Source organism: Arachis hypogaea, chromosome 7 (assembly GCF_003086295.3).
Source record: "Arachis hypogaea cultivar Tifrunner chromosome 7, arahy.Tifrunner.gnm2.J5K5, whole genome shotgun sequence".
Taxonomy (NCBI): domain Eukaryota; kingdom Viridiplantae; phylum Streptophyta; class Magnoliopsida; order Fabales; family Fabaceae; genus Arachis; species Arachis hypogaea.
In genome coordinates, this window is record NC_092042.1 from 80,069,900 (window position 1) to 80,081,142 (window position 11,243).

The following is an 11,243-nucleotide window of genomic DNA, read 5'->3' on the forward strand; positions in this document are numbered from 1 at the left end:
TTATCCTAATAAAAAAATTATAAAATAATAAAAAAAAAACGTGAAAGGGGAGAGGAGAAAGGAAAAGGGAAAGGACGTGAGGGGGGAAAGAAAAGGAGAAGGGGGGACGGCGCTGGCGAAGCTTGGAGCCACTGCCGCCGCTGCACCTTGCCGCCTCGCTGTTGCACCTTCCCATTTTTGCTTCTGCTTTTACTTCTTGTTTCTGCTTTTGCTTCTTGCTTTCTGCATCTTACTTCGACCCTACTTCTGCTTGAGCTTTTGCTTCTGCTTCTACTTCTGCTTCTGTGTTTGTTTCTTCTGCTTTTGCGTCTGCTTCTGTTTCTATTTTTGTTTCTAATTCTGATTTCTTTGTTGTTGTGTGTTGATTTTGTTATTTCTGAATTTAAATCATGTGTTATTGATGGTGTTCTTTAATCTAATTATTAGTATTTGATGGCAATAAGGGAGGTGGTAGTGGTGGTGGTGGAGGGTATTATTGTCTATAAAAAGTTAAAAGGACGATTTTAATACGAAAAAAATATTAAAGACAATTTTAAATAAAAAATTACGTTGGAGACGGTTTCGATTCTAATCCTAAACGTTAGAAACTAAAATAATACTTATCCCTAACTTACATATTTATAATTGACTCACAGATAGAATTTTCTAAACTTGATTAACTTCAATTTAAATTTAAATTAAATTTGTAGATAAAATAAATATATAAATATATTTAAAATATAAATTCTAACAAATACAAAAATTACAAAGTTTTAAATGTAGCGTCCAAATAAAAAAAATAAACAAATATTTTAAAAAGGTGCCATAATCAACGAATTTGTTTTATTCATTATCTTATCGCAATTTATAATTGACAAATATAAAATCAAGACAAGAAATTTGTTAGATTAAGAATGATTTATTTGTTAAACTAACATTAGGAATGATTTATTTGTTAAACTAACGCAAGATATCAGTAACATATTAACGAAAGAAAATTGTTAGATTAGGAATAATTTTATTTAAAAAGTATTTAAAAATTTTAAATATATAACAAATAATTTACAATTTAATGTAACTGTTTCTTAAAAAAGTGTATTTAAAATTTAAAAATTAAAAAAATAATTATCTAAATAAATAATAAGTTATAATTTATAAATAAAATAAAATTTTAAATTTTTTAATAATGACACATAAATAAATAAACTCGTAAACTCAATGTAACAGTGCGGCCACGTCAACATAAGAGCTCCAGGTAAAAATTACAGATAGAGATAATGATAAAGTTTTTGCATTTATATTTAAAAGATTCTGTTTTAGATTTTCCGGAAAACACAGACGCATTATTAGAGAGAGAAAGAGAGTGAGAGTAGCTAGCAAGCTTTTCTTTATTTTTGTTTTCAATTAAATGGAAGATGATCATAATACAAAAGTAGCTCAAGAGCTTCAAATACAAACCTATAGTAGCGATGGTAATGGGAATGGTAGCGGCGGTGGTGGTAGACCTTCGAAGAAGCCAAAGCAGAAAAAGGTGCCACAGAGAGGACTTGGTGTGGCACAGCTTGAGAAGATAAGAATGGAAGAACTGCAGAAGAAGAATGCTGTTCCCATTCTATCACCACAACAAGATTCAGTTGCATCAACACCGATCCAAAACTTTCATCACTCCAATCAACCTCCTCCTAGATCACAAGCTGAATTTAGGCCTATGTCACTCAAACAGATGTTGACACACAATTCAGGATTTGAGGTTGATCCTGCAGCTATGCAGTTTCTACCAAGCTTTCCTTTTGAATCCAATCCTGTTTGGCCTTTGCCTTATTTGGGGCAGAAAGCACCACAATTTCATCATCAATTGACTTCCATGGTAAGATCGAGATAATTTATTGTATCAAGTGTTTTCAGTTGTGATCTTTGTTAAGATTTGTTTTGTTGAATATGCAGGTTAATGTGTCGACACCACCAATGCCTCATTACTCAAGAGAGCCCCCTTCAAACCAAAATTTTAATGATAACGGCCTGTTCTCAAGGCAGGCCGAGAAGGTAAGTGCAATTTGCCTAGTAATTCCAAATTCCTTGGTTATGTAATTGAACTCTCTGCTTGATTTGGATCATGTTTTTTTAGTGAATTCATTACCCTCCGAATTTGTTTGTCTGTAATGTAGAGGTTTGAAACTTGATACAGATTATTGGCGTGAAGAGGCCTTACCCCTTCTGCCTGGATGCTCCTCCTGTGCCTGCTTACAATTATACTTTGTGTAATAGTGGATTCAACAATGATGCTGGCAATTCAACTCTCAGGTTGTTGATTTTTTATTGTTTCTTCTGTCACATTATTGTAATTGCAACTTGCAAATGTTGTTTTGTCTCACCATGCACTATATTAATCATCTGCAGGGAACTGCCATCATGTTCTGCTTCCAACTCAGAGCTAAACTCAAGGAAAAGAAACAAAGAAAATGAGAATTTCATTAGACATTTTCTAACATTGCCTCCTCCTACTTCTACTTCGTCTCCGCCTTCAAAGACGAAGCCTTTTTCGGCTTTCCTAGCGATTCCCAATCAGGACAATCCTGAATCTGAATCACCATCTTTTCAGGTAGGAAAAATTATATGTTTGTCTGGTTCCTAACCATTTGTCCAAAGGACAAATCAGCTGTTTACAATTCGAAAATCCCTAATTAGTTCTTAACTATTCAAGTAATTGATTTAAATAGCTTTTATAAATGGTGACATGCTGATATGTTAGGGGCTGCTTAGACCAGTAATAGAGACTGCTTAGACCATTTAGTTGAATGGTTGACCGTTTCGGACAAATGATCTGGGACCGAATATGGCATTTACTCAAATGTTTTTAGTTCAATCTTTGCCTTTGTTTTCTATTTGTTAATTTCATTATTCCATCTAATGTGACAAGATATACTAATTTCATTCTTAATTTCAATTTTGCATTCGCTAAAGGATACTATAGAAGATCAAGTTCCTCAACTGCAAGCATTCAACCGCTTCAATCAACAGAAGAAACCTTTTTATTATTTCTTCCCTCCGGCGGCCGATGAGCTGCAAATCGGAGTTTCAACAGCTAGAACTCAGAATGTTAATGGAGCTAAAGAAAACGTTGATCTTAATTTGAAACTTGGAAAATAGAAGATCAAGTTCCATCCCCCTAATTCATATGTATTATCATCAAACTTTTAGGCCAGTTGACAGTTGTTCCTCACTATGAAACTTTTCATAGTCATATCTTAGGTTAAATTTTTTGCAAAGTGGGTAGATGTTTCTATGTTTGCACATGTAAAAGTTTGAGACTGAAAAGGACTTGAAATCTTGGCCATGTGTAGATAGAGATGTTGCATTACTTTGTTTCTTTAGAGACTTGATTTGATCTGGCCAAATTTTCTGTTTTTCCATTGTTGGATTGTTCATGCTTTAACAATATGGACATCCACTTATTTTTATTGATAATATTTAAAAGTATAAAACATAAAAAATTCTATATTCGATAAATTCATATTAAATGCATTTGAAGAATATGCATATCAATAAAAAATGATTATTCTATCACAATAAGATTACATTTGTTTATAAATATATGTATTGTTTAATTTATTTTTAATATAGATAATTGATTTGGTAATTAATTTTGTATTTAATTTTTTATACTCTCGAATATTTTTATATTTATAACCTATTAGAATTCTGTATTTGTGTCCAAACTCCCAAGAAACACATAAACCAATGGCATGGTAGGAATTAGTCAGGAACTGGAGTGGTAACAAACTCTTGTATGTGGGGTTGTGGAGGGCAACTGATTGTGCTTTGTCTTTTTCTTAGTTTAGTTGGGTCCAGTTCTGCTTCTATTGTACTTGTACAATTTACTTTGGAAATTAGTCATCTACAATACAAAGGACTAGTTGAGTTTATTCAAGTTGAGTTCAGTTGGAGTTGGATACAAATCCAACCTAATTTAACAACAAAAATGTTATGTTTACGTCAAAACTAAATAAATTACGTATATATATTTCTATGATAGATTTTAATATGTTTATAAAATTAAAATCATATTTTTTTTTATATTCTAGTAATATTTTTTTAATAATACTTTTTGAAACACTATAATCAATTAGAGTTGGCAAAACGAACTACATCTTGCAATAATAATAATAATAATAATAATAATAATAATAATAATAATAATAGAGTAATTTCAATCAAGTCTAATAATTATTTATTATATAGATGGGCCAAAAACTTCACCCCCTCAGCCATTCACAATGGAAGTCAATCCCATAATAGTATCCCTCAGAACTATAATATCCACACAACCCAAAAAGGGTTAAGAGCCATAACAGCATTATCATTAACAAAGAAAAACAACAATTTTGGTGTCTATGGGACTATGACCAACCAAAGACATAATCAAGAACATAGACTAATGCCAGGGTGAAAGGGTAAAGGAGGATAGCTATTATGGCTGTCCATAGAGGGAAGCATGTACGGAAGCTGCCAAGTACACCCATCACAATGCAAACAACAAGAATCACCAAAACTTCTGAAGAGAAATCCCATGTCAATCCTCTTACATAGACCAATGCTAAGAACACTGATAGGCATAGCACATTGTTCATTGTCACTGCACCATATATCTGCGCAAGTCACAATTGAAATAAATAAGCATAAGTTGTAAGTTCAAAGTAGAAGAAAAGCTTTGCAACGTTTATATAATGCAAGTAAAATCAAAGAAATGCACGTTGGATGAATATAAAATCAGCATCAAGATTATGGAAATAGCCAAATTGAAGTGATTATGATCTTTCCGAATATATTCCAAAATAGCAAGGTTAACAAACTTTCATCTTGACTATTAAACTCGTACAAGTACCCAATCGATTTTACAATTTTACAGGTAAAATTGAACTGAGCTAAGTATTTAGGTGGACTTCTAAGTTTGATTACGTTGCGGCAAATTAGTCATTTGAGCCAAAGAACAAATCCAAACATACTAGAGTAGTGATCTAAAACAGATGATGAGTTTGAAAGAAGAAAACAAACCTCTGAAAATGTTAATGAGGCAGTTTGTCTCTTATCGCGACTAGCGAAAATAATTGCCGAAACTGCTTCGCTTGAATTGGTTGCCAAAGGCAGAGCAATAAAAGAAATGAAGAAAGCAGGAATACTTGTAGCATCGGAGAAGTTGTCAACTGCATCAACCAGAGGATCAGCGAATGCAGCAGCGATAACAGTTCCCAGTAGTAAAAACAGCAATGCCTTGACTGTAGTCCATTTTGATTTCTCAACACCTTCAGAAACTTCTTCATTTTGACCACTCACATCCAGGAGATCATGTTCCCTCTTTGTTTCCTGTAAAGAAAATCGCAGTCAGAAAATCATAAACCCAGGAAGTGATAACATCATGAACTCGAGCATTGCAAAACTAACATTGTGAAAATTGCTTAAAAATTTCACTGTGTGGGGGCCAGCATCACCAGACGCAGGTCGAGAACCCCTGGCTCTGTCAAGCCATCTACAGACGCCATTAACAAATTCTTCTTCATCTACAAGTTCATTGCGTGAAGTATCAAAGTCATTCATTATTCTTTTTACGGCATCATCATGATCCAGGTCAACTTCCTCAAATTGAATTCCAACAACTAGTGCCCTCAATTCACCATGAGTAAGATTCCCATCACTGTTTTCATCAATTGTTGTAAACAACCTGCATATATCATTGAGAAGTCAGTGAAACCACAACAGGGAAAGAATTTCAACAAGCTCCTTTAAAACTAACATGCTTAAGTCAATGCAAAAAGGGTAAAGAGCCTTACTTTCTAATAATTTCTCTGTCCGGTTCACCGTTTTCTTTGAGCAGCCTTCCCAATGCACGCTGCTTCAAATGTCTCAAAAGTCCTAGAATAACATGCTTGTGCCTAACATATTCAAGTTTCCTCCTCTGTATCCAGGGTTGGAAAACCTGAAAAAAAGATTCTATTTCTTAATTCCTATAAATGAAGCGGGAAAAAAGGAAAAGAATCTTATAACAACAAGGATCAAATATTCATTCAACATACAGTTTAATGAAAATGCTAAAATATGTATTACCAGAATCAAACTGCTATCATATCAATCACAAGACACGTATTTAAGCACGCAAGCACAAGTACAACATAAAAGGAAAAATTACCTGATAAAAGCAATAAGAAGCTAGTAACAACAACGAGACAATAAGAGCAATCAAAACAGCCAAGTGCCTTCCTGATGATGAATGGAGAAGTTGTGGTAATTGAACAATCAAAAACGGAAGTACAGATATAATCATAATCCTTGCTGCGTAACTGGTCCAAATGTCGGTACTAACACCAGAACCTGCACATCAAGATCTTATTAGACCAAGGATCCAAAAGAATTATATCTTCAGGACTGGCAACAAAACAGCATTATTGCACATGCACAGACATCATGGTTTTGAAGAAATAATAAATAAATAAGAAAACCATGAACCGCATTTTATATTTATAGTTTCAACCAGCATCCTTCACAAAGTTCTAAAGTACTCTAGCCTTATAATGTCAACAACAACAATTGCCAGTGCACAAATCCAGTTCTTCGAAACTTGAAAGCATTATGAATCCTTGATCCAAAATGATGGAACAAAGGTACTTGCTTTCATTACTAAGTCATTTCAAAGATATACTGGAATATTCTGAGCAAAGAGAAGTTTACTCCAGTAACTCTCAATACTACAAAAAATTAAATATCGAACAATATCAATAGATATACCAGTTAAACTGTATCCCCGCGTGTCTACTGAATCCAATGCAACTGAATTCACCAGATCACACTTGCCGACAATTACGCAGGTACCCCATATTATAGTCAGAAGCAGCACCGTTGACCCAGCTAGCAAGCCCATTCCAACAGAGACCTGGTCTTGAGCAGTTTCTTTACTACCTGAAAGCCCAGACACTGTAGAAAACAAAAGTAGTCAGAGTAGAAGTCAAAACAGAGAAGGGCAGGGAGGAGAGGGGAATGCAAATTAATACACGTCACACAAATTGGAATTTCAATAGATTGGTAAATCCAAAACAACTATAATGCTACAAGATAAGAGAGATCATATAACTAACTATTTCTTCCGACGCAAACAAAATACAAAAAGAGATATCTCAATGCAACAGCCGTACTACTTAGCTAAACCATGAATATCTTAAACTCGACTTTTTCTGCCTCTGACAGCCAATGCTGAACTGCACTTAATTTAATAACTCAGGAGTCTGAATTTAAAATAAATTCCCGCACTGTTAACTGGTAAATAAACATGATGAAGTTAAAGTAACTGCCAAAGCATCATTCAAAACTCAAATGTGTTTAGCCCTTCAAACTTTCTCAAACATAAAACTTGATATACTCCTTAAGAGATGCATCTCATGCATCAAATGTTATTTTTGAATATCCCTTATCAGGTGTATAAGAAAACAAAGACAAGTGGAAAGCTAATGCATTTAAGCATGATACAATGTCAAAATAGGGCATCAAGATCCATATAATTTGGTCATAAAGCAACTAAAAAGAGTCAATGTAAAGTAACATTCATTAATGTAAAGCTATTCAAAGTCATCATCACATTTACTCATTCTCCCTCTCAATTTAAATTTTTAAGATAAATATTAGATATAAATTTTCCAGAATAACCTGCTCCTAATCAGCTTCAACTGGCAGCTGCTATCAATTGGACACCATGAACATGACAAAAGTAATTATTGACTCGGCTATAGAAGCACCAGCCAACAAGTATAGAGGTTTAAAAAGAAAAGCATACTATAGGAACGAGAAAATATGCATCCAAAACTAGTGGTTTAAAAAAAGGACAAGTCATAACACATGAAGACAAAGGTGTGGGGTTCACAGTGAAACACGAAAGAGCGTATGAAAAAGAAAGCGCCCCTCACAAAAAAAAAGGGTATGGAGACACAAAATTCAGATAAATAATATAGAGTGAAATATCATAAACAAAATGCTAAAGAATCCTAGGAAGGCCGAAAGAGGGGTGGCACCACCGCAGAATCCATCCTAATTCGTGACTAAAAATCAAGAAAAGAGATATCCACTGGGTTTGGATAATGAAATGTGATTTTACAAGTGCCTCAAAAGATACCAAACAGCCAAAAAGTAAAGACACTTATCATTTACGGCGAACAATGAGGTTCATATTCTTCTCACACAGGTAGGGATCAAAAGGAAACATTCGAAAAGGAACAACTCACCTTAACAATTCGGAGGGGTCAGAAAAAAAAAAAAGAACCACCAAAAACAGTGTTCAAACCAATATCAAAACTTCTTAATGCTAAAGTCATCAAGCTCCACATCAATGACTTTACCCGTAAAGCCTAAGAGAAATACAAAATTTTAAACCGCTGCATCTTAAATCTCAAAAACTTGACCAGAAATTCTTTTTCCAAAACCCCACAATATCAAAGAAAATTGCAAGGTACCCATCAGTTCTAGTGTGAATTGTCCGTCACATATATATGCTTACGTGGCAATCAGAATATATGCAGAAAAATCTATATGAATCGAAACATACTCAAATCAGCAACAAGTTGAAAAAGGAACAAAACTTACACAAAATTCAATATTAAAAAAATGAAAAATTAAAGCTTCACGAAATTCGCGCATTTGTAGTCAGATCAAGTCAAAACATCGAATCAAAGTACAGTGACATTTTCATTTCATTTCCCAATTAACGAAAGAAAAGTATCTTACCGAGAATGAGCATGGCATCAGGTAAAGCACCAAGAATTGGAAGGAACAAGCCGCCAACGATTCCAGGGCCCAAGATCTCAAGCAAGAGCTCACTCCCAGAGGACAAGTAGGTAGCAGCGGTGTACATAAGGAAGCCATAAACTATGATCAAGAACAAGTTCCCAAGCACCGTGGTGGTGCACGGTAAGAACCCGTACGTCTGCTCGCACTTGGACTCAGCAGCACGCAGGAACCTGAATGATGACGCTGTCGGAAGCCGAATGAGGCTCCCCTTCTCATCAGAAGAAGAAGGTTCTGGAAGACCATCAGAAAGCAGATCGGAAGAAGGTAAAGAGTGCGAGAAGAAGCGAACAGCGTGGGCGTGAGCGCAGAGGATGACGAGGACGGTGAGGGGGAGCAAGACGCGGCGGGAAGTGAGAGATGGAGCCATTTTAGGTTTCTGAAAACAAAAATAAGAAAATTGGAGTGAAATTATAAGGGTTTGGAGCTTGTAATAGTGAGAGTGATGGACATGGGAAACGGTGTAAGTGAATTACGTGTGTTATTTTGCGGTTGGAGGGGTGTTAAGAAGAGAGTGTGATTGGATGTTTGGAAATGATGAAGTTAAGGAAGGTTATTGAGGCCACGCGGTGAAGTGTGAGAGAGCGTCTGAAGCGTGTTGTGAGATCAGAGTGAGAAGTAAAGAATTGAGTAGTGAGAAGAAGGAACGAGTGGGGAGGGGTAGATCAGTAGATGGATGAGAATTGAGAAGCCGAAGATGGAAATGTGAAGCTAAGCTGGTGGGACAGATGTCAGTTGAGGTCTCAATCAAACCTATGGATATTTTTAACGACACTATTTCAGTTATTTTTAACTTTTAAATTAGTAAAAATGTATATGTATGTGTTATGAAGCATGTATGCTTACGGTGTTCGCGTATTTTGGATTTATTTTGTTCGCGTATTGGATATATTTTGAACATATTATTTACTAATATTCGTTCAATATGTATGTCTGTTATATTTAACTGTGTATTAATAATAAATAAAAAAATATCGAATACACTTGGACATACTTAAATATTATTGTATGTTAGCATGTCCAACTTTATTCATAATGTATATTTTTAAAATTGAGTTTAGAATATATATTATTATTTATTAAAATAAATAATATTTTAAATACTATTCATAATTAAAAAAACATTAAAAATATTTAAAAAATTATTTTATATTTTAATATTAATAAAATATCAAAATATCATTATAATTTATCTAAAATATTTTATATTTTATATATATACCATGTCTGCGTATCTTATAAAATTTTAAAATTTATGTATCTGCATGTCCCATAATGTGCCATGTTGTGTTTGGTATATGTGTCAATGTCTGTGCATCATAATATATATGTTATTTGTTTAAATATTTATAAAATATATAAAAAATAATATTACATGCACAGTAAATATTATTATTTTTTGTTAATATTTTATCAGTAATAATTTATATCTATATTTACAAAAAATTTGTATATAAAAAACATATATCTAATATTTATTAAAATTTATACTTATAAATTAATATAGTTTATATTTATAATTTTTAAAATTTATATACATAAATTAATAAAATTTATTTATTAAAGATAATTTAATATTTATATTAATTAATTAATAACTTAAAATATAAAAAAATTATTGACTCTCAAGAGTTATCTATTTATAAATTTATTTATTTATGAAGTAAATTAGAACATTCGATTTTTTCTTTCTAATTTTATCGAATTCGAGTGAAAGATCCTGAAGAAATCGATTATCGATGGTAGTTTATTAATTGATTGTACTTGTGCTTGTGATTATGTTGTGTACAATGTACTTGTGATTTCTGAAACTGGAAGTTGAAGCTACCGCTGTACTTTAGTCGTTATATAGAGTTCACGTATTTAATTCCGTTCTCCGTTTTTGGCGTGTAAACTAAGGTTATCTTTTGCTCTGTTCACCATCCCCATCCTATTGAATTTTTATCTTATGAATTTGAAATAAATTTTAGAATAAGGGGGTAAATAAATCTTTAAAAATTTATACTTTTAGACAGATTAGTCTTTATAAAAAATATTAATAAAATTTTTTAAAATAGTAAATGTGTTATTCTCTTTCTCTTCAAATTTCGATCTGTATTTATGTTGAATCGAACAATGTATTATTCTTCTGAATCGAATGTATTATTCTTATCAAAACAAGTGGACGACGTTTGATAATCACATTTTTTCGATTTATTTGTTATTACATAATGATCTTGTTATGATAATATTTTTGGTTCATTGTTCAACAATTTTTATTTGAATAAAATACAATCGAATAAAGTGATAATGAATAACTTCATCCTTCTTTGCTAAAATCAGTGTTGTTTATTAATTTGAATTTGGATAGAATATAAGAGTTTCTGAATTTGAGTAATGCACATTTTTTGGTTTATTTGTTATTACACAATGATCTTCTTATTATAATATATATTTCGGTTCAT

At 32.8% G+C, this 11,243-nt stretch overlaps 2 protein-coding genes across 3 annotated transcripts; one reads left to right on the top strand and one right to left on the bottom strand.

Moving 5' to 3' along the window:
- Window positions 1-1,283: 1,283 nt before the first annotated feature.
- On the top strand, window positions 1,284-3,486 carry LOC112703631 (protein SPEAR4). Its single transcript, XM_025755182.3, has 5 exons — window positions 1,284-1,846; window positions 1,924-2,022; window positions 2,165-2,280; window positions 2,377-2,578; window positions 2,941-3,486. The coding sequence occupies exons 1-5, from the start codon at window positions 1,388-1,390 to the stop codon at window positions 3,124-3,126; spliced, it is 1,062 nt and encodes a 353-aa protein (XP_025610967.1). The 5' UTR covers window positions 1,284-1,387; the 3' UTR covers window positions 3,127-3,486.
- Window positions 3,487-4,184: 698 nt separating this feature from the next.
- On the bottom strand, window positions 4,185-9,780 carry LOC112703633 (sodium/calcium exchanger NCL). 2 transcript variants are annotated; one of them, XM_072199786.1, is made up of 8 exons: window positions 9,276-9,572; window positions 8,740-9,178; window positions 6,757-6,942; window positions 6,161-6,342; window positions 5,805-5,950; window positions 5,419-5,695; window positions 5,032-5,340; window positions 4,185-4,625 (listed from the first exon to the last, which is right to left on the bottom strand). In XM_072199786.1, the coding sequence occupies exons 2-8, from the start codon at window positions 9,167-9,169 to the stop codon at window positions 4,377-4,379; spliced, it is 1,779 nt and encodes a 592-aa protein (XP_072055887.1). In that variant the 5' UTR covers window positions 9,170-9,178; window positions 9,276-9,572; the 3' UTR covers window positions 4,185-4,376. The 2 variants fall into 2 exon arrangements, with proteins under 2 accessions (XP_072055887.1, XP_025610971.1); XM_025755186.3 differs by having other exon boundaries at window positions 8,740-9,780.
- Between the last annotated feature and the right edge of the window lie 1,463 nt (window positions 9,781-11,243).

Excerpts from the sequence above, each read along its gene's own strand:
- LOC112703633 (XM_025755186.3), bottom strand. The coding sequence starts at position 9,169 with ATGGCTCCATCTCTCACTTCCCGCCGCGTCTTGCTCCCCCTCACCGTC. Across the intron at positions 6,943-8,739 it reads TGATGCCATGCTCATTCTCG|TGTCTGGGCTTTCAGGTAGT; the intron begins GTAAGATACTTT and ends TGTTTTCTACAG. Across the intron at positions 5,696-5,804 it reads GACAGAGAAATTATTAGAAA|GTTGTTTACAACAATTGATG; the intron begins GTAAGGCTCTTT and ends TGATATATGCAG.
- LOC112703631 (XM_025755182.3), top strand. The coding sequence starts at position 1,388 with ATGGAAGATGATCATAATACAAAAGTAGCTCAAGAGCTTCAAATACAA. Across the intron at positions 2,281-2,376 it reads GCTGGCAATTCAACTCTCAG|GGAACTGCCATCATGTTCTG; the intron begins GTTGTTGATTTT and ends AATCATCTGCAG. Across the intron at positions 2,579-2,940 it reads CTGAATCACCATCTTTTCAG|GATACTATAGAAGATCAAGT; the intron begins GTAGGAAAAATT and ends CATTCGCTAAAG.